The 23,442-nt window shown below is 46.4% G+C and overlaps 1 protein-coding gene across 6 annotated transcripts in view; it reads right to left on the reverse strand.

Moving 5' to 3' along the window:
* SYNE2 (spectrin repeat containing nuclear envelope protein 2) overlaps window positions 1–23,442 on the reverse strand; it is a 287,230-nt gene that overhangs the window by 13,302 nt on the left and 250,486 nt on the right. For all 6 annotated transcript variants that reach the window (XM_059723316.1, XM_059723319.1, XM_059723320.1 and 3 more), the window contains 5 exons: window positions 10,334–10,496; window positions 6,245–6,432; window positions 5,942–6,092; window positions 3,953–4,135; window positions 1,573–1,710 (listed from right to left, as the gene is read on the reverse strand). In XM_059723316.1, the coding sequence (XP_059579299.1) occupies window positions 1,573–1,710; window positions 3,953–4,135; window positions 5,942–6,092; window positions 6,245–6,432; window positions 10,334–10,496 (823 nt within the window). The remainder of the gene's footprint in view (window positions 1–1,572; window positions 1,711–3,952; window positions 4,136–5,941; window positions 6,093–6,244; window positions 6,433–10,333; window positions 10,497–23,442) is intronic.

Raw genomic sequence — 23,442 nt, forward strand, 5'->3', positions numbered from 1 at the left:
ACATGACATACATGAGAAAGGGTTATTTCAGCCTGTGGTTTAATCTAGTCCTTCTGCTCTAGCTAGACAAAGAAAGAGCAATCCAAAAATATCTGGCAAAGATCTTCCTACCTACCCATTACCTGTTTACTATTATGAATACAGTTTCTAATTAAGGTACATTTTTTAGTCATTCGCACTACAAAGTGATTCCTATTCTCTGAACTTCATGGGGGTGAATGAAACAAAACAAAAGAGTGGACACTAGAAGGCCTTTCAGTGTAATTCCCGTTGGGTGTACGCAGTCCTATTTCAAAGAGCAGGGAAGCACAGTCACCTGAGACAGAACTGTACAAGAAAGCCCACGTGTGGGAAAATCCATAGCAGCAGAATTAGGAAAGAGAGTTACTTCTGTGTTTTAAAGTGAAGAATTTGTGGGGTTGAACATAACTGCTGACTGAAATTAGCAGACTGATCCATCCGTACGATAGGAACAGTATAGGAAATGGCAAAGCAAACTTCCCCACGCTACCTAGCTGATGCACCTCAACATTAGTCTGGATAGAGCACCTTTAATGTGAAAGGAAGAAGCCTGGATTTCATGTACATCTATCCACTACAGCCTAAATTTATTCCACTTCTGCCACAGAATAGCTAGAACAGTAGGACCCACCTTTCTGGCAACGTGTCATGAATTAGCCCTGCACCACCCTCGAGTGCCACTCTGATCCCCTTCCCCTGCCTGATCTCCTGCTCTGCATTTTGCTCCCAGCCATATCTGCTACTGTGCTGCCTGCCTGCTCCCTGATCTGCTGTGTGCCACGCACAGAGGCTGCCATGCCACTTGAGGCAGGCATGCCACAGGTTGGCCACCCGAGCTAGAATATAGAGCAGAGTTTTGGTTCACCTTGATTTGAACTAGCGTCCTGTAAGAACGCTGTCAGTTGTCCCCCTTCTAGAAAGTCACCTCTTGTGCTTTGCAAAGGATTAAGCTGAACATACACAACCAAGCAACAAGTGGGACACGGAGAAAAGAGTATTGCTGAACTGACTCATTCAGGTAGCAAACAATTGTAATACACTCTTCAATTAATTTCTCAGAGAGCTAATTCACAAGTGCCTGACTAAGTATTTCAATAAGTATCCACCTCAATATGCTACGTTCAAAAGTCATAATTGGGGCTAGCGGCGAAGAACTGTTTTACCCTTATTCTGAGCAATACATTCCAAATTACAAAGAGCTTTTGAACGTTCATAATCATACAGCTGATTAGCAATTGTTGTTTGTATTTCCCCATTTTGAAACAGTCTTTTAAGACAAATAGAATTGCAACTGCTTTTGAAAATTGTTAGGAGTAAACAGATAAGATTACGGATCAAAGAGTATAAATAAATGCTGAATTTATGTTTTGTAGAAATAATACTTTTTATGTTGAACCATGCAGTTTGAAGTTTACCAGCATCTCATAACTAATGTAAAGCAATGGACAAATGTGAAGCTGTAGAGAAATTGAACCAGAGGTACGGACAGGTGTTTTCATGAACTGACATAATGGTAACTGCTATATCAAAGAAGTTTGAAACAATACGTACATTTAACTGCCGCATTTTGTCATCTAAGTTACTCTCAGAGAAGTGCTCTACATTCGTAAGCTGAAGGTCCATTTCTGTGAGCCACACAAGAATGCTTTCCCTCGTTCCCTCAAACTCATCTCTCTGATTGGTGAAGTGCTGAATAATAAAAGGGCAGTTAGGTAGTTGTATTTTAGCTACTGAGTAGTGATGATCATAAGAGTAGTTTAAAATTGGGGTTTTCTATTAAAATTGCTGTTCACATTAAATACACACATGTTGCTGGACTACATACAATAATTACTATAACCGGTACACCCCTTTCCCTTCAGCACGGGCACACCTATACAAGTGCAGCAAGGCTCGGAGCAGACTTGATTAATCGAGTCTGCTGCAGCGTGGCAATTACTGCGCTCCAGATGACTCCAGCGGCACATGTATCAGCATCCCTGTGCAGAAAAATGGCAGCAGGGGCACTTTAACTAAAGCTCATTGAATGCAATGCTCTAACTAAAGGGCACCCCCTATTCCTGGAGCACCTGTATAAACGCCCAATGGTACAAGTATATAGGTGCCTGTCTCTACTACCAAGATACCTTCTTCCACATGAGAACAATTTATGCTGGCATAAGACACCTTTATACATTATCACTGCATACACACTGGGAAGACTGCAGTGTATAACTATCTTTGGTTGGGGCCGGGGAGAAAAGAGGGTAGAAATCACCCTTTTTCTACACAGATATACCAAAACCAAACCTGTGTTCACACTTGGCTTTTGATTTTGCTGCTCTAACTTTACCAGAAAAAAATAGGTAAAGAAAACAAACCTCATCTCTAATTAAAATTAGATGATCAAAATTAGCAGAATGATAGACTGTCTGGAATGTGGAAATCCACTTAGGTAACTAATACGTCATTTAGCATTGCAGTCAACAGTGTGCTATTTCCTGCCTGTTTCTGGCCGATTAAGATAGAGGAGCTTTTCCCATCACAGCTCCAGACAAGATATTCATTGAGAAAAGACTGCATAAAGCAGCACAAATCACAGAAAAAAATAGGGCTGGAAGAGACCTCAAGACATCATCTAGATCAACCCTTTCCCTCGCTTAAGGCAGGAGCATCCCTGACTAAACCATCCCAACTAAGAGTCTATCATCAGTATTGAAATTATTCCTAAAACACTTGGTAGTGGGGATTCTAGGCCAGAGGATGGAGTGGCTAACATTGGAGGCATGTAAAAGAGGATTTCACTTGTGCTCCAGGTGAAGCACAGTCCTGCTTGTCATATTGCAGGCCTATAGGAAGTCCATGCTTGGTGTGGATCCCTTTTGGCATCAGAGTTAGATGGGCACTGATACATCAGTGCCGTATCAGATCAGCCAAATTAGCATTATCGGCTTTTTTTGGCTGGTGTACCCGATAATGTACCAATAAATGTAATATGCCTTCCGGCTGGGGCCCCCACATGCTGTATACATGCACACAGCCACACACACACACGCATCCAGGAAAGCAGCCAGGCAGCGTGGAAAGCAGCACCCTGCTGGTAAGTCTGTGAAAGGGAAGGGCCGCGGGTAGGACAGATCAAGGCCCCCACGGTGTGGAAGGGAGTGGGGCTGGGGCAGGGAGCCACAGGTGACTCAATCAGGGGATCAGCATCCCAAGGCTTAAAAATGGCAGTGGGGGCACTGTTGCCACCATTTTTAAGTGCCAGGATGCTTTTAGCCAGAGAGGAGCCAAGTGGGGTGAGGGTGGAGGCAGGCTGCCTGCTGCAGGCTTGTGGCTCTTCACCTTGTTGCCTTTGCCTCGGGAGCCATACATTGACCACGCCATGTCCCCAATCCATTCAGCAGGAGGAGGTACAGCTTGTTGCTATCATTGCCACCAGATAGGCAGGGGATGTGGCACAGCCAGCGAGTGGCTCCCAGGGTAAAGGTAGCAGGGTGAAGAGCCCCGAGCTCACAGCGGGCAGCCAACCTCCGCCCCCCCCCGCTCCAGTTAAAAGCATCCTGGTGCTTAAAAATGGTGGCGGCAGCACCTCTTGTGTAGATGGAGCATCAAAGCTGGGAAGGAGCACAGCTGGAGCACAGTTGTCCTTATCTGCTAATACCCTGCTAGAGAGAACAGCTGCTATCCTAGCAGCTAGCAAAGATCCAACCAGAAAATTAGATGTCCTTGCCTCCATCTCCACCCACCCTACCATCCTCTGTTGCATCCAATATTAGCCTTAGCTTACCATGGCTTTCATTCTGCATTTAATAAATGCCAATCCACAGTCCATTTAAACTGCTAATGCAGATGAAGCACAAACTTACACAATCAAATAGATGGTAGTCTAACACCGGCCTGGCATTTTGGTAGCATCGTTTCCACCTAGACCCCATCTCACTGTAACTACCTTGAGTCTCCTGAGAATGGCAGCGACCCGCTTCTGGAGGTTGTCCCAGCGCTGGTTGCCTTCGTGGACCATCTGTTTCAGCTTGCTGGCAGAATCGGTGCGATTCTCCCTTGCCAGCCGCCGATACTGTTTATTGATCAGCTCCAGCTGAGTGAGTCGCTCATGGATTTGTCGCTGGAAGGCCTGTACCGCAAACAGAAGAACATTACTCTTTTGCAGACAAGAGAAGGGATCAATAAAATACTCCCCATCACTCGGGGGGCGGGGAGAAAAAAATGTCAGGACCTCAAAATGAAATCAAAACAAAGGTCAGGGGTTACTTGTACTTGTTAAAATCTGTCCTCAGACACATATTTGCTGTTCCCTCTGAAGTTGTGGGGGTGAATAACATGCTCTAATTCATCCTGCTTGTAGAATTTACTCTGACCATTTCTGAGCCATTATAACACAGCTTTTAATAACATATTATTAAAGAAGCTTTTCAGGGCTATTACCTGCTTAAAAAAAAAAGTTTGAAAGCAGTTACATGCTAGCCCCAGGAACTAATAGAAGGACATGTCAGTTAGCAACAGCAAATAACTACCTGAGTCAGGAATTCTGGGTTCTCTCCTCAGCTCAGTCATTAACATGCTGTCTTAGGCTGAGCAAGTCAAGTTACCCATTCAGTGCTCTGTATTTATCCATTTCTCCATCTGTAACTGTGTAAAACCATTCCCTTCACTCAGCGGGACAGTGCACATTCATTAATGTTTGCAAAGAGTTTTCCAAAAAGTGCTTTACACATCCACTATTATTCATGTAGGTAAGACAGGATGAGATTTGCTGACCAGAATGGGCCAAATCTCATTTCAGCTTTACATATTTATCTAATTGGCACCTACATAGCTACCGAAGTGCAATTTTGGGCATTTACATAGAATTTAGATTCTATTTTCACTTGGGGCAAAACAGGATGACTAAGGTCCATGCACCCTCTGGAAGTAAAACTGCACAGAAGGCAGGCAGCCCTATAACTTAATGGTCAGGGCAACCACCCGGGGAGCAGGGAGGTGTAGGTTCTAAGACTTCAACCCCAAGGGGGTTGGGACCTACGTCTCCCACCTCCCAGGGAAGTGCACTAACTCTCAGGCCATGGGCTGGAATTGCTCAGAGCATTCTCTAACCTCCACTTGAAGCTGGCTTACCAAAGGTGTCTATACATGTGCTGCAGGGCGGGGAGGAGGGGCGCTTTAATTAGAGCAGCTCTGAGAGGCACTCTAATTAAAAGCACCCACAGTATCACACGTATCCAGTGTCCCGCACTTCATAATGGCTGTGGGGATGCTTTAACTAAAGCTTGTTCGACAAGCTTTAGTTAAAGCACCTCTGCCACCATTTTAAAACTTGAGGACACTGAATGCACATGATGCAGAGGCTGCTGGAATGCACTAATTAGCACACTCCAGCAGACTCGATCGAGTCTGTTCTGATGTGTGCTAATTAGCATGTGTCAGAGCAGAGGTCCATCATGTGTATAGGTGCCCAGTGAGCCAAGAGAGGAACATATGTGGGTCCAGGAGCAGCGTGGCTCAGAGATGGACACTGGCCTGGAAGGGAGAATGCCTGGGTCTGGCCCAAGCTCCTACCACCTCATGCCTTCTTTGAACTATGTATTCAATATGCAAGATATGGGAGAAACTCCTTCTGCCTCCAGCCTCACGCAGTTGCTAGTCACAGCTTTTCTCTGACTCAATGTTTGGGACTTACATGGCATTACGTGCACATCTAGGCAATTTTATTTCGCTCCAGAGCTGGCATGGATAGAGTGCAGCCTTCTAAGCACGCGCAGATGGGAAGCAAAAGGTGAATGTGGCTACACAAGTATCAACAGAATCCATACTGTTGAAAATAAATACCATAAATGGCTCTTATGCAGCTACCTAAGTGTCACTGAAGTGCATAAAGATAAAACAAGATTTAGGCCAAAGAACTGAAAGGCAAATCATTCACCTCAAACTTCTTCAGCTCTTCCTTGGCACTCGTGTACAGAACCTCAGAAGAGTTGGGGTAGGCGGCTGTCCTTTCAGCTGATTTTAACCAGTCTTCAAAGCGAGAATAGTCATCCAGGAACTTCTGCCAGAGGCGCCAGGTGTCTTCGATTCTGAGGAACACAAAACATTCTGCTTTATCACAAGTTTACCAGTCGGGTCTCACAGTCTTGCATCAAAGTATGGTGTACGTAGAAGGCAACAACATTTCTTGCAACACTGCACTGCCTTCTACGTGTCCTAGAAATGTCAGAAAGGGGCTTACTTCATTCGCCTTTCCATGGACATAGCACAAATGTTTCTCCACCGTCTGTCCAAGCTCCTAGTGGTCTGCTGTATGGAGTCACACTCCGTCTCATTAGCACACGCGTCCGAATCATGCAGCAGGACGTCACAGATATTAAACACAGATTCTACCCCTGCAGTGTGCTGCTCAATGTCTCGCTGCAGATCCTGCAATTGTGAAAAACAGTTTCAACACACAAACGCTGGTTACAGATGTAGGTATTTGCTTGTGATATGCTCGAGTGCACTGGGAGGAGCAGTCCCCATGTCAATAAAAGCAATTTTAGCCACAGGGAGGGCACTACAGAATGGGTTGTGTGGACAATACAATGAGAGAAGCGGTCAGAGCGCTGTCAGGTGAATGTCGATTTTTCCCTCTTTTGACTTGTCTGTGAAAGGCCCATCTTTCAATTAATGCTCTGGGCTATTTTTATACCTACTCAAAAACTTCACACAGGCACACATTTTATAACTTAAATGTACTGGTTCTTGCCATTACATATTGGTTTATTCAACAATAAGTCATGACAGAGACTACAAAGTTTAACTCTGAGATTCCAGTGAATGCAATGGCATAATTCAAGAGACTCTGCTGATATCACAAACCGTGGGAGCACAGCCGGTACCAGAGAATCCATTCTGCAATCCTGACAATAGCTCATCTGAGAACATCTACTGTAAGAGGTGACTTTGAATGCAATGGCACAGAGCTCCTGCCCAAACCACAGTACACATTTCTTTCCTAGGGCTTGCACCTCCATTGTATTCCCTGGCATTCACCTGTGTGTATGCATAATCTCTACTGAGATCAATCAAATGCATGTAGAGTGCACAGAGATCTGGAAGAGCAGGATGAGAAAATATTCTTTGAAGTGCCTTTAATTTTAAAGGCCACTCCTTGCAAACCCACCCATTTGAGAATTACCATTTAATGAACTCTTGCCACAATTACATTCTTACAGTCTATTCCCAGTTTCACTAAAGGGGATTCAGTGGCTTTCCTGGATGATTGTTACAACACAAACAGACACAGAAGAAAGGGGTATTCTACCAACCCAAGAGAATTAGAGGTCCCATTCAGTGTCAAATCTCACTAACACTCCGGGAGCAAGAAAAGCTGCACTGGTTTTGTCCCTGATTTTGTATTGCAGTAAGCATGCCTAAGACTGGAGCAAAACTATAAAGAGTTGAAGGACAACCCTCCTGGGAATTAATAAATGAGTTAATTACAAGCTGTTGCTACTAATAAAAAGCATCACAGAGGTTTCACGTTGAGGTCATCTACCTAATGCTCACTAATACCAAAGTTATTTATGCATCTTGCTAAAATTCTAATACTAATGCTAACTAATCCAACTAATGCCAGAGGGATGTCTGCATCTCGCTGCAATTCCAACCTCTGTCTAGGTTGTTTAGCAACCATGTCGACAGGAATGGTAAATACAACTGGAAGCTGCCACTGTCACTCATGTTGAATAGTCCCTTAATCCACAGGAGAAATGGCTGAAATCCACAGGACAGCACTGTTACTTGAGGCTATAGTGTGATCTACTAGCAGCACCGAGAGGTTTTGTTCTCTCTGAGTCTCCGTTTAGAGACCCAATTCTACCCCCAGCTCCCTCTTGCCAATGAGCGGCAGTAATCGGCTGTTGATCTATAACAGCTGTTAATGATTATTAACCTCTTGTCTCTCCCTGATTAAGTTCTTCTGTGTGGGTTCAGGAAGAAGGGCCCTGCCCATTCCCCAAATACCTCCTCCAGGGAGAGGATAAGTAAACAAGTAGCCCTGCTTGAATCCAAGATCCTGGTGGAGATATAAAGCAGAGGAGCTCTTACCACCTCTCAGACCACTGAGGTCAAGTCACAATCCAGCCCAAAGTACCGCACTACTCAGCACAAGCAAAGCTGTCGACATCCAGCTTTTGTTCCTACAATTGCCTGTAATACAGATGTTGGCAATCTTCCTGTTTGGGTAGTTTAACAGGGGATCCAGGCCCTGTTACTTGGGTGTAAGGGAAGGGGAGAAGACGGAACTGTAGCAGGGAGCCAGGAGGCTCCTGCCAATTTAAGAGTGGGCTCAGCTGGCTGTGTGGGGCCACAGCTGCAGGAGGGCAGGCCGGCCCTTGATTAACAGGGAAAACCTGTGCAAAAAAGGGGACATGGCTTGCAGGCATATAAACTTGGGGCCCAAGCCAGAGCAGGCAGTCTGGCCCTGGGAGAGGAGCTCCTAAGGGAGAAGCCTGCAGCAGGTGGACTAGAAGGCATCTAAGCTGGTCCCTGGAGCTGCCCAAAGGGATCTAAGGGGAGCTGATGGCTGGAGTGAGGCAACAACCCAGAGCTGGGTAGGCTTTTGGTTGAGAAACAGTGTCTTGCATTTATGATGCAACTTAAACTTTAGATGGGTGGAACGGGTGTGGGTATAAGAGGGGAAGTGGAGACTACAGGGGTGCTACAGGGGCACCCCATGTAAGGCCTTGCCTTGGGTCAGAGATGCCAGGTGAACTGGGAAGAGCTTCTCCCTGGGCCAGGGGGGCTGGGTAGAGCTGACAGCAGCCTCTCTCCGGGCCAAAGGCACCAGGAAGGGGGCTATGATAGATTGTGAGCAACCCTGCATGAGTTCCCAGGAGGCTGGCATAAAATACAAGACAGGACCAAGGAGCCTGGAGACCAGAGTTACAGAGAGGGCTGAGGCAGAGAGCTGAGCCATAGATAGGGAAAAGGGGGGCTAAAGCCAAGAAGGCTGAGGCCTTTACATGAAGACTGTGGAGAGAAGAACACCTGTGAGCCATGGGCATGGCTGCAGGGGTGGGAGGCAGACATGAATTTAGCCCTTAAGGCTCATAGGGCACAGTGGGAGTGAACAGAGAAAGAGAGAGCAAACACTTAGGTTCACCAGCCTCTGAGGGCAGCCTCCCCTCATTACCTACCAGACTAAGATGTGGCAGGAGAGGAAGCAGGGAAAGAAAAACCCTTGGAGGCAGGAGCAGGACCAAGGGGGCCACTTGGGCACACCATAGCAGCCCTCGGGCACCACACCTGTTACAGGTAGAATCGCAGACCTCTGGCAGCCATCTAGTCCAGCTCCCTGACTGAGGCAGGATCATCTCTATCCAAACCATTTCAAACAAATCCGTGTCCAACTTATTCCTAAAGTTATACACAGAATAATAGAAATTTAAGGGCTGGAAGAGACCTCAAAAGATCGTCAAATCCAACCCGCAGCTCTGGGCAGGAATACAAACAACTCTATTGCACAACTACAAGGCTTATTGCCCAAAGACACCAAGAGCACCCTAATTTGCCATAGGTAAAGCAGGGGGATGAGGGCTGTCAGGCGGCTGCTGCTGCTGCAAGGTTTATTAAATTGTCCTCCAAAGATGCAAGGAAGAAGGCCATGGCCCTCACTACAGAGGAAGGCATCCCCCCCATCCCTCCAGTCTATACCATTCTGACCATGGGGTAAAATTCCTTCCTGATCCCAAATATGGATCCTAGGATCCTACAATAGCCTGTAATACAGATGATAATACTGACACTGAACAGTACTCTCTAAGCAGGAACCTCTGGGTCAGTGGTTTTCAACCTTTTTTCATTTGTAGGCCCCTTTGGAAATTTTAAATGGAAGTGTGGGCCCCTTTGAATTGTAAGTGTGGGTATTCACATACTTTTGATTGATCACCTTTTGTGGACCCCTTAGACATAGTCCAGGGCTCCACGCACCACACATTGAAAACTGCAGCTCTAAGCTGTTCTTGGTTCAGCAAAGAAGAGCAGAGATCCTCATATAGATAGAGAACTGTTGTTTTTACCCAAGCAAAGAATTATCCAAGGGTTTGTGGACTTAAAAAAAAAAATCAAGCTCATAGAATATTTAAATTATGAGCACAGTGCACTGTGCATGGTTAAGCCTCCTCCAAGTGCTGAATACATGCTTTGAAAGGAAACAGTGATTTCAAACATGAACAATGGGAAGGGCTGCTAAAGACGGGAAATAGGTGATGTTAAGTACAGGACCTGTCATAATCAGCACCACTTTAGCCCATTTACTTCTGCTGCTCTGATTTCCCACCTGCTGCTCAGCCAGCCTCTTCTGGATCTCCTGATCATCACAGATGTCATAAACAACAGGTTTGGAAAGCTCCGACTCGATGCGAGCCAGCCAGGTGCGAAGGTTACTCATGTTTTTGTCAAGCTGCTGTATAAAAGCAAAGGTCTCTTTTAGCTTCTTCACCCTGATGGAATTGGAAAGAAAAACAAGTCATTACAAACCTTTAAGCAATCAGAGTATTGCCAGGAAAGGCTCTCAGTGATGCAGAAAGGATGATTTACACATTATTTTCATTCAAACTGAACTGCCTTCTGCACGGTAGAGCCACGTTTTATCTGGAACCTACCCAAATTATCTCAACAGGTCCCTGCACCACAGGGTGCAGGGGGTGGCTTTGGTAACCTCAATGAACTGCAAAGGAGCTCTTCAGGCAACTCCCTGAGGATCTATTTGTACCAAAACTTGCTGCCATTCAACTCAAATATTTTTAGCTGAGTAGCAAATGTTTTGCCACGGATGTGATCCAAGTCATGGGAGGTGTGGACAGGTTGGGACGGCCGGTCCCTCCTTCCCTTCATTCTGCTTCTCTCTCCCAGGGCTGATTTTGCTACTCTTATTCCTGCTGACTAGCATCTTTTCCCATGAGCCGCCCTACTCAAGCTAACAGCTACTTGCACAGTAAGGTGCTAGACACTTCAATGACGGCGGAATCCAACCCTCCAGAACACGCTGACCTAAAGACTCGGGTACGTAGTTACGTATAGGCCCAGGAGGAATACTGGTTTGAGACGGGCAGGAATGCTATGTGGACAATGCAGCCCCATGCAAAGCCCAGCACTTGGGGACTTCTAACCCTGCCCAGGACAGGCTGCAACATGCAAAGCTGGAGAGATCTGACTGGTGGGCTAAGGAGAGACTGTGTGCAGGGAACTTGTCCTTAATTGCAAGAGAGAAGAGGAAAAGCTCACTGGCTCTGGATCATTTCTCCATTTTCCCATCCCATCTCTCCCTAGCAACAATCCCCCCTCATCATCAGGGGGACAAAAACTTCAGGCTGTCTTCAGCCAGATGTCTAATCCCTCCCCTTGCTTAGGTGTCACACTTTTGGAGGGTGCTTTAGGAAAGAGGGACTCCAAGGCACAGGGCACCTCTCAGGGCATCCCCTGCACTGGGGATGGCTCCAATCTAGAACATGATACCATGGGGTTTATGATGAACTTGCTGCTCAAGAAAAACGAGTTGCTTTAGTAGGTCAAAGGTGCCAAACAAACCACATTTATTCCTGAGTAAAGACGGTTGGCCCTTGGCTGCTGGACACCTGACAACACTGCTAGCAGTATTTGGGTACCTGTGACTTCACGTAAACACCTAAGGAATGACGATCAGATTTTGCAGTCCCTGCTCAGTCCCACTAGTTCTACTGAGGGTTTAGATGGAAGAAGGATCAAGGGTCAAATTCTGCCTAGTTTTTGCCAGGCATGGTGTACCCGTAGCCTGCTCCCCATCTTCAAGGGCCACGCCAGAAGGACTGTGTAGAGCTGTCCCTGCTTTCTAGAAAATGCAAGAACCAGGTTGGGGTGGAAACCCAGAGCCAGGAGGAGGTAAAAGCCAAGTCCTCCACTCCACTTTGAGCAGGATGGCTAAAATGCAAACTAAGAAAAGCATGTGTCAGAGAGTTCAGGCAGGCATTCTGCCATCCCACTCGAGTTTCCCCCTGGTTCAGTGTATAGCTGGGTTTACCAGGCAGGATGGGCTCATAAATAAGCCTTGTAGCATCTGGGCCCTGTCTTTGGGCTGTCTTCTCCACTGCCCAGCACATATGCAAGCAGTTACATCTGTGCAAAGTGAATTACTACCAGGCGAAACCCAAAGAACGGTACATGAAAAGCTGACCATATGGTTTGAAGGCAGAGTACAGAACAGACTGTTTCTCCCCCTCTCTTCTGACTACAGCAACGTCCTTCACAGAGTCCTCTCAAAAATTTTCAGGCACTGGCCTTCTTGCTGACCCTGCCAGCCCACTGATAGCTGGGGACCTGGATTCACCCCAAGGCCTCACATAATCCAAAGACAGCCTGTGCCTATCAGATAATGCCTAAATACGTTCAAGTCATATCCCCTACCCTCCCTCACCAGGACTGTTCTATTTGCTAATGAGTCTAAGAATCGGTCCTTATGGGACTGATGTTTCTTCTCATTACCGGCAGATGACATCTGCAATAGTTTGGGTGCCCATCCTAAGAATAGCCATTTCTGCTGTGTTTGGGAATTTTGTTCTTGTCCCACTAAGACAAGTGGCCAGCAATGCTTATTAGTTTCACTTTCCCTCTGTTCATTAGGCATGCACTTCAGTTCTTCTGACATGTAGATAGCTATCGTCCTCTGATCTGGCTATAACTTTTGATCAAGCTATGTCCCATAATTGTAAAGATGCACACAGACAGCATAATATAATCCATCCAGCAATAAGAGTGATATGAATGGATACTACTTAACATTGGCTTTTGAAGAGACCAAATACAAGGTTAGTCAAATCCACCTTGGGACAAGTACTTCTGTAGCAAGCCCTTTGAATCCCCGTTCCTGCTGTTAGGGTGGATTCATAACACGGTCTTCGTGGGGCAATGCTCCCAGCTCCACCCTGCACAGGGAAGGCTATTTCTGACATCAGTGTGCAACTCACAATGGCTTCAGCTGCAACAGGCTCAGAGGCAGGGGCAGGAATCATCTCATACATCCTAACACCACAGGAGCGATGTTCAAACTGCCACCAAATTGTTCAATACAAAGCTGTAATAGGCAAGCAGTCTCTGTCCGTCTCTCCCCACCCACATGTCTGCAGATTTTGATCCTGCAGGGGTTATGTTAAGTGGGTCCTCCTGGCTCTGAGGCAGGTGGCTCACTACCCCATAGGGTGGCCACTGCTGCATCCCCAGCATGCAGAACATCCCCTTGGTGAGTGGTGAGACCACCGGCCCCTTCAGCAGTGAGGGGTGGTGCTACTAGGCCCCTTGGCCAATCAGCAAGAAAGGGGGGACACCACAAAAAGACCAGAAAAATATTGCTATTTGGTCCATGAACCCCATGCAGATGAACACATGGTGCCCTGTGAGATGAGGGGGAGCAAGTTCTAGGATCACCAGCAAGTTTGAGCTCTGCAGTTCAGCCAGCAGGGAGACTTGCCTCGCTCCCCCCGAATCATGGTTTCATGTACCCCACAGCCCTGCCGTTCTCTGCAGACAGTCCAGCCTTGAGAGAATGTGGCACCGCAGGCCTGAGCTGCGAGCACCCACTCTCCATGCTGGGATCGGGTCTCACTCCTGCTCAGCTGCTCACTGGAGCTAGGGGCACACTGCACAGGGACCTCACCTCCCCGCATCAGCATTCAGCACAGACACTGAGCACCTGGGAATCTGCCCTGGCCACACTCTGCAATGCAACCAGCTGCCCAGTGGGGACCTTCCAGGTTTGCCTGTCCTGGAGGAGAAATAATGGCTTATTGAGCTGGCCCAGCCATCCAGGAGCCCAAAGGCTCCTCTGCCCAAAGCTCCCCATCCCCATGCACCAGGGACTCACCAGGATGCTCTGTGGGTACGAAGATGGGGACAAGAGCCTCTTCCCAGTCCCACTGGTGTTTCAGTAGATACAAATGCAATGCTCCACTTGCCTGCTCTCAAAGCCATTACCTTGTGCTGAGGCAGAGCAGGGGTTGTACGTGCAGGCAGGCTGCTCGGCCCTGGCAGGTCACCTGCCCCCGGGGCCTGGGTCCACCCGCACATGCCCAGCCCAGTGTCAGGGAGATCAAGCATGCAACAGCACCTTGGCTTTCGCTGTGCCCGCACATGTGTGCACAGGGCTTCTTGCACTGGTGCAAAGGATCCCAGAGGCTGGTCTCTCCATTTCCACCGCTCCCCCCCCCACCCCGGCTGGCTCAGAGCCCTGCTCCTCCTGGTTGTGCACAGCTCTACTCCTAGGCACAGCCAATAGAATTGCAAGGACAAATGACTGACATGCATTTCCACCAATGAACTGAAAAACAAGACTTTTTGCAGTCCGGTCCTCATTCAGGGGACAAAGGGTTTAAAAACTGGACCAATGGCCACCCTACTACACCAGCTGGATAAGAGGAGTGTGAGAAGGCTTCTCTACTGGAAGGAAGAGAGAACTGGAAAACCAAGGGTAGGAGATGAGCGGGCTAAAGGGAAGAATCTCTAGAGCCACCAATTCAGTGAACAAAGTCTGAGCTAAGGTTGGCTTAATTTCTGCCAAAACTGACACAAGAACAGAGGGAGTTTTGTTTTGGGACTGCATAATGATCACTTGTCCTCTGCCTTGTCCATCAGCAGTAGATCAGGGCACCTATTTCTTGTAGCTTCACCAAAACTACCACCCGTAGCTTCACCAAAACCTCCTGACCCTAGCTACTATGAAACTATAAGTCTCTAAAGTGGCCCATGTCTGATGTGAACCACTGGGGACAACACAGGATCTGGGCTATATCTAGCAAGAATGAATCTGCTGGAGAGGATTCACTGGCATGAGAAGTTTTTTCCTCCCATGTGTTCCTAGAAATATCTAGAATAGCCCACAGTCTCTAGCTGTGACCAAACACAAGTACACAGCTGCAGATAGCTTCAAAAATGGCTGATGGGTGAAAATCTGACCCCTCATTGCAGGAGGTATCAGATGAGGACATTTCAAAATGTAGCATCTTTTGTAACTCGTGCCTGCGGAGCTCCCAGCCTGTCGTTTTTAGAACGGGAGGGGGAAAGGGAGCGGAGGGAGTTCGGTCTGAGGGTTTTTCAGCTCCCCCTGGAGGGTGGGGCGGGTATACTGGAGCCCCCCTGAGGTGGGGATGCCCCAGTTCACCCACCCCACCTGTGAGCACCAGCTGGGGAGCCCCAAGAACGAGCTCCATTCACTGCCTTTGCCCCCTCCCATTCTGAAAGTGGGCACTGGCAGAGAGCCCTGGTGGTTGCTACGGGAACCTGGCTACAGGGTCCCAGCCCCCAGCTAGATTCCCCTCCCCCTGGAACCAACAGTGAACTTCTGTTTGGTCTGCGGTACCATTGCAACTCAGAACACTTTGCAGTAATCGCTCCGAGTTACAGCTGGGAGCTGCACTTCTGTCTGCTCCCTCAGTTGCATATGCTGTTCCAAACCACATTTGTTGTTGAAACGTCTGTTGATAGTCCCAGTGCCTATAGCACAAAACTCCCTCCCCCCACCACTGTGGTAGTATTACCATGTATTTACTTGGTAACAGTTATTGTCACAGACACACCAATTTAATTACTTAATTTGTTACATATGCCAGCTAGGATGTTATTTGTCAGGCATTTAACCAGCCTTAATGCTCTGCGTCATTAATCTCAATCTTGAGAACTAAAACCTAAGGATTATCAGGCAAGCAATAATGTAGCCCTTCAAGACATTAAGGTTGGTATGTGAGCACAAGATGAAAACAGTCTACTAACTTGGATAGGCAAAAGGACTAGTTAAATTCTTGCATCGGGATGAAGAGCACCATATCACCATAAAGGGCTCTGCAAGGTGCCAACAGCCCCTGGATAAATGCTGAGCGTACCTACAGCTCCCACTTGAGTCAAAAGGAACTGAAGACAAGCTTCAGGACTAGAGCCGGAGGTATACCCCAAAGAGAATTGAACACCATTGAGCTGAGTAAAAACCTCACACTGATGCTGATGGTGTCAGAGCCTCAGATTTGCAAGTGCCTGCATGGAATTAAGTCTGCTTGCAGAAAATGGTCAGGAGGGTTCCTCTGTTATGTTTCTGCATTCCCATTGGTACTGGGAATGTTTGTAAGATATCTTGAAAGAACGTTTTAGGCATGAGAGTCAGCCAATCAGGGAGCAGAAAGAAGCGGTACTGTGCGTTTTCCATGTGCCCCAAGTGGCAAATCACCCAGCATGAATTTACCCCCAGTGTTAAATAGATTTTCGTGAACCGAGGATCAAACAATTTTCAAGAATGAGCATGCTGGCTAAAAACAAACAGAGCTTCACTAATTGACAGAAGCACCTACAGCCTCCAAGGTAGAGCTAATAGATGAGCACCTGGCAGCCTTGTGGTAAAACACTTCTGAGCTGACAATTTTCTGCTCCAGGATGATGAAAAGTAAGAGGCACTGAAATGTCCAATGAACTTCCTATGAACAGGACTTAAATGTGGCCATAATTCACAGCATCTAAGCACGTGCTTTTATTAGAGTAGGGCTGCCCAACTTCTCAGTGGCTGGGGGCCACAACCATGCAGGCCACAGGCTCCATGGACTGCACAAGGCATGAGTGCCCCACCGTTGTGTTATCTACCCCGCAACCTCCCTGCTGCATGGGTTTCTCTGCTCCCTCATGCTACTGTGTGGTCTCATCTGCACTCCCCTGCTGTGTGCTCCCCCCTACTGTGTGGGCTTCCCTGCACCCCCCATCCCGCTCTGAGAGGGACCTGGAGCTCTTGCTGTCATGTAGGCTCCCTGGCATCACAGGGCCACCTGGCTCCTAGACCCCAGGTGTGCCATCCCACCCCCAGGGGCAAGACACAGGGTAAGCAAGCTGGCGGAGGAAGGGGAAGCCTGGAGGCTCCTGGAAGCGGCGCCCAGGAGGGAGTCTCGTGGCTGCAGTTAAATCCCTTGTTGGCTGCATGCAGCCCCTTGGGCCACCAGTTGGAGAGCCCTACCACAGTCCCATTGAAATTAGTTTCTAAGTGTTTTCATCTTCAGGCCAACATTCAAGTGGAGACAAGGGGCTAAATTGTTATGGGGGATTATAACCAAGGAGCTGAGGCAAGACACCAGAAAGAATAAAAAAAGATTCCTATTGGCTTGGACAGCCTCTAGATTAGCTTCTAACGGGCGCGTCTACACATCGCCGTATGGCAATATTGCTACAGTGCCATGCTTTAGCGTTTCTTTTTGGAAGTACTAAAGCACGGTGCACTATGGGCAGTTACTGCACCATGTGTGTGATGCACTGTTAGATTTTGCCGCTATGGCAACATGATAGACCCACACCATTGCTACATTGCCTAGTATGCCATACAGCAATGTAGCACGTTGCTATGTTGCCACTGCGTGATGTGTAGACGTACCCATCATTGCACTTCTGGGGTCCACGTTAATAGTAGTTAGGCCACACGTGAAATTCACTGGACAGTCTGAAGCTAGACGTTTGCTGCTATCACGGACCCTCACAAAAACGTGGCATATTTGGTAATGGCCGTGTGTGTGTGGAGGTCCGACAATATGAAGTTTGCTGTTGTTGTTGCTGCTGCGTACAGGGTTAAAGTGTGTTGACGGAAAGACCTGCACAGTGCCTGCCTGCACGCATGCACTAAGCTGGTTTATCAGCGCTGGCACAAAATGTACTTGAAAAAGGAAGCAAAACCATAGAAGATGAACAGAAATCAAATGCTGGTGTTTAAAAGGATCGAGACATTCAGACATAGATATCTAAATCCTGTTCATCGGTGTAAATATTTGGGCCAGCTAACATGGATGCTACATGCATTTATTCAAAATACAAGATGAAATTAGATTGTGATGTTAGCCTAGTAGATAAAATCCCAATTATTTAATCTCTGCTTAGTAAACTTTAGTGTATGCTCACTTTGTAAGAAACGCAAGACACAATTTTAAGAAATATCAGAAATAAATACCTCGTTTAGGCCCGAGCTTTGTGTTATATATTATTCGAATTGATTTTTACATGTAGCCACCCGCTCTGGTAAAAGACACTGAAATCCTTACATTCACTGATGCTATATTTTAATTAAGAGAACAAATACTACATAATTACTGAATGAGGGACAAGCTATTTTTACAGTGCATCTTCCATTTTGTCTAATACCAGAGCCCCAAATATTCAGCGACATTGCTACAAAGGAATACCGAAAAATTTAACTCAAAAGCTGCTGAATACAATTTATCCAGTCTAATGACCTGCATTTCCCACTCAATATAATCCATCTCCCCCCCTTTCTCAAAAGGCAAATTGCAGACACACACACACACATGCTGACATTGCAGTGCCCATCCCCCAGGGCTGCTCAACACAGACAGACACCACCGCACAAGCGATTTCTATTCTTAAAGACCGCGCTAGGACACAACACAGAGCTGATTACCGAAATGGCACTTACTGTTTGTACGAAAAAACCATTCCTTGGCTTGTAAATCCCAACCTTCAAGGGGACCGTCTATGCAGCCACAGCACTCGTGGAAGAGGAAACCCCTCCTCCACGGATGCCCTATTTATTCACTGCTTTAGCATCTACCACAGGGAGGTAAAGGGAAAAAAAAAAAAAAGCCTTTCACATCCTCCTCCTGAAATCTCCTGGCTGGGGAGTCACTGCACATGCACAAACCTCACCTCACACTGAACAGGGCTGCTTGCCTGGATTGAACCTGTATTTTTGCCTTGCAAGAGGGCTGTGTTATTTATCAGGACCCAACCACAAGTTAAAAAAAAAAAAAAAAAAAATAGAACAGCTTGATTTTGACACAAGCAGAATGAGCAACGGCATGTAAAGAAAAATGCTGCAAGGCAGGTAACAAAAAGATTACATAGCAAAGGCTTCAAAAGTAAAAGGAAATTCAGTGCCCATTTCATTCTCTGCCAGGCTCATGGTTTATATGAAGCAAACGGGAAGATTTATGTGTGCATGCACTTGCTTGGGATCCGTTTTGCTTGCACTATTGTGTCTCAATGATTTGTGTGTGAATCGAAGCTTTTGCCCACACAGCTGACCCTGTTCTGTGCTCGACTTCCAGACTTCCCTAGAAGTGGACGAAGTGCCAGGAGTTACCACCAGAGAACCAGCTGGGTCTTAATCTATGTCCTGTGTTTGTGGACAAGGTTCTTTGGATAAATGTGATATCTTTTCTTAGGCCAACTAAATAGATAGAAAAAGTGTTCTTTATAAGCTTTTGGGCACAAACACCCGTCTTCAGGAGGAGGGAGTCTGCTGGTGTTTGTGCGCTCTCCTGGGTAGGACAGAAGCTTAAGCCAATATGCAAAATGCAGGTCTGTGAAAATGCAAATGCTTGGCAGGGAAGATCAGAGGGGATGGAAGTTAATAGATGAGAGATGCATAGGTGGGGGGATGAAAGAGGGGAATGCTGAGGGTGATAAAATGCAGCTGGTAAAATGCAGAGGTTACCTGGGGTTATCGGATGGCAGGCAGGTTATATATTTGTGAAAATATTTGTCCCTGTGAATTGTGTGTGACATCAGTGCCAGAGGAGAGGGGCTCGAAGGGAAAGCACTTTGGTCGAGGCACCGAAATATCTGATAATTGGCAAACGCAGAGTGTGACACTTAGAAAAAACACTCAGGTGGTAATTCAGGGAATTATTTTTAGATCCTAAGAGTCTGAACATTTTTCTCCAGCAGAGAAGGACATCTATGGTAGGTTGATGCTAACCTGTCTGTATCTCACCTTCAAGACATAGCGGGATAAAGTTGAAAGAGAATCTGAAGAAAGCATGAGGCATGCGTGCTGTGAGACCAAGTCAGAGATTTGCAATTAAAATGGCATTCAGGTTCCCAGTTACCTTGACTGTAGCCTGGTGGTGATTCAGGCAAGATCAAAGTGGCATTTGAAAGGGTTGGTCTGAGGCAGGAAGTGGGGAAATAACTCCAAAGTGGAACAAGGACTAGTTCTCACCCCTCCTCCGCGAAGTAACTGAAGTAAGCTCAACAATCCTGCCTGAGAAGACCATGACAGTTGTCCCAACTTTCGCATCAGAAGGAGTCACAATCACTAACAGACAATGATAACAGGGAGCCAGGGGGAAAAGAGAAGATACCAGCTTAGAGACTAAGGTCCGGTCCGTACCTGGATTTTTCTATCAGTCTAAATTTATGCTATTTAGGAGTGTGGTTTATTACTGACATGGCTATACCACGACAATCCTCAGTGGAGACACAGTTTTACCACTATGAAGTTGCCTTTTTCTAGCATCATGTACTCCCCTTCCCAGATGAGAATGAGATACAGCAATGTAAAGCAGCATTATACTGCCAGACGGCCAGGCGTAAAGGGCAGAAGCTGAGACAGAGGATCGAAAGATTCTGAAAGGCTCTACAAGAGACCCAGCATTCGCTGTAGTAACACAGACTGAAACAACTCCAAGTCAGCTATTGCTCATTTTAAACAGATATCCTCAATATTTCTACTACATCCTGGTTTATTACTACCCTGTAGTTTTAGATTATTGTCCGAGAGTTTCATGCTGCATAGCCAGGGGATGGGGAAAAGAATCATCCAGTTCTAAGAAGCCATGGAAAAGAAATGGTCTGATGCTAAGGCCTCCCAACCCTGTTTAGGATTCTTAGCCTACAGGGTTTGCTGCAGGCAGGGCTGTGAGCGTGCAGATACATAAGGAAGTGTCCCATTGGGCAAAAAAAATAATAAAAAAAAAAATTAACACTACCAACAAGTCAGAAGCTTTCCTATAAACTTGCCTCTCTCTGTTTCCAGACTTATTATGGGACTTGGAAGTGCACTTTTATTAAAGCCAATTCTTGCTACAATTAACTCACTGTGAGTAACACTGCAGGGACCTCCCCAAACCTCTCAGCATAGTGTACTTACAACACTATTGTCTACAAGGCAGAAAATCTAAATTCAGGCCGCCAGTCTATGAGCATAGGTATTACCACTAAGCCCCTGTGGACTGAATTGTTCAGAAACGGTGAATGTTCTCTGCAGTATTAGACAGAACGGAAGTGCTTATTACGATTGTCAGTGTACTTGGTAGCCATGTTAGTCTGAGACAAGAAGACATACAAAAAGCTAGAACCTTTGGTTCCAAAATGATACCTTTTATTAGACCAACTGGGAAGTCACAAGAAAATTGTCCTTTTCTGCAAGTTTTCGAGGTCAAAGTCCCTTTGTCAGGCTCTGGGAAAAGAATAGATGATACAGGATGGGAAAAAGTCCCTGTAGGTAGGAAATAAACTTCATTTTTGCAGAGAGGGATTTTCTTGCAATTGTCTTGAGATGTTGGTCTAATAAAAGGTATCATTTTGGAACCAAGAGTTCTAGCTTTTTGTATGTCTTCTTGTCTCAGACCAACACGACTACTAAGTACACCCCTGAAACATGGAAGATGCCAAATTTTAGCCGATTTTGGATTTTAAACTTCATTGCAGAACAACAAAAACCATTTTTTTATTTCCCTGCCCACCATCTGACACCTCCAGGGAAGTAATTCTACCTGATTTACACATCAAAGAGCTACTCAGCACAGCTCACAAAGACACTTTCACGGACCCAGAGGCAAAGCCTTCCATCTTCAGCTCCCTCTGTGCAAAAATGAAGTTTATTTCCTACCTACGGGGACTTTTTACCATCCTGTACCATCTATTCTTTTCCCAGAGCCTGACGAAGGGACTTTGATCCCGAAAGCTTGCAGAAAAAGACAATTTTCTTGCGATTTCCCAGTTGATCTAATAAAAGGTATCATTTTGGAACCAAGAGTTCTAGTTTTTTGTATGTCTTTTATTATGATAATGTGCATTCAGTATTGGAGACCAAGCTCAGTGGTAATGACCACTAGAAGCCACTACCAGGGAGATGCCATTCTCTAATGTAGCTTCAAGCATTTTGTGTACTATTTAAACTTCTGTTTATCAACATGGGACTTATTAGCCCCTGGGCTTGTGCAAATACTCTCCTGAATGTGCAACACTGCTCTGTGTGTGTGTGTGTGGGGGGGAGGGGGGAGAGGTCCTCAGTCTGCAGACAGACCCAGTGAAACAACAGCTTCAAGAGCCAAATCCTTCGTTTCCATGCTAGTATACAGGGCACTAAAATAAAGGATTGGCAGACCACTAAGGAACATACCCAGAGGGATTGCACAAACCCTGAAGGTACGAAAACAATGTGTGTGTAGGCCAATGATGCTCAACCAGGATGCCGGGGCACCCTGGGGCACCAGGAGATCCTCTGAAGGGTGCCCCAGGAAGTGTGAAGGGAGAAGCAGAAAAGGGCAGGCTCAAGCTCTCCCTGTCTGTCCCTTCTGCAAGGAGCTAAGCACTATAATAAATTAGTTTTTGATCTGGGGTGCTGCTCAATTCACAGAAGTTATGGAGGCTGCTTCAAGTTTAATAAGGTTGAGAACTGCTGGTGTAGACAAGCTCCACGGAGTAGAGTAGCACTAGAGGCAGGATGCCTGGAGTCTCAGTATTTGGCTTCTTGGCATCCCGTACCTCCCCATAGGAGGCTACATACATCATTCCATCTACACTCCAGGCCTTACACATGTCTGCACATGTGTACATACATATAGTGCTTTGTTTCAACAGCACAGCAGCTGTGAGTAGATTGAGCAGACATACATAAGGGTAAGACTCGCCTGCACAACCAGTGGACCTGCAAACGCTCCAAAGAGTCAAGGCTCAAATTAACTTTTACAAGTTTGTTCGTTTATTATTCCTGCATTCTTCCTTTTTCTGAAAGGAAGACAAGCACAGAAGGAGATAACTACCCCAAAGCCTCTGCATAACTATGGAAATTTATTTGTGTGGCTTAAAAAAATACAAACAGATGTACGAAGATTATTTTTTCCTAGGAATTTGAGTTTTCGGACCCTTCCTGGTCTGTACACTACACTCGAGCTAATGGCATATGGCAGCACCCTTACAAACGGCACTAGACAAGCATGCGCACGCACTGCACCTGCTGCACCCATTCTGTGCTATTGCTGCCATATGGTAAATCTCAGCTTGTCACCACGAACTGAGAGAATCACTTCAAGGTCTAAACAGAGAGCTCCCTAATTGGCCCATCTGTCCCAGGTTGTTTATTGGTTTAAAGAGAAGTGTTGCATTCTGTATGGATGGAATTGCCTCTGCCTGTTTTGCTTTCATTTCAGTACATAGAAAATGTTGAAGGAGCATTCTTCAGGTACAAGAAAGTTAGGAGGCACCAGAACTGAAGCTGCCTGTTCACTCCTGGTGTATGTGCATGATGATATAATACATGAAAACACTTCCCTCCCACCAAGGCTGATATCACAGTGAGTGCAGAAGATGCAGAGTGCTCATTGAATTAACAGCTACTCATAGTGCGCTTTCTCTTCATTGCTCACCACGTGGCTCCATGCT

Source organism: Alligator mississippiensis, chromosome 2 (assembly GCF_030867095.1).
Source record: "Alligator mississippiensis isolate rAllMis1 chromosome 2, rAllMis1, whole genome shotgun sequence".
Classification (NCBI taxonomy): Eukaryota; Metazoa; Chordata; order Crocodylia; family Alligatoridae; genus Alligator; species Alligator mississippiensis.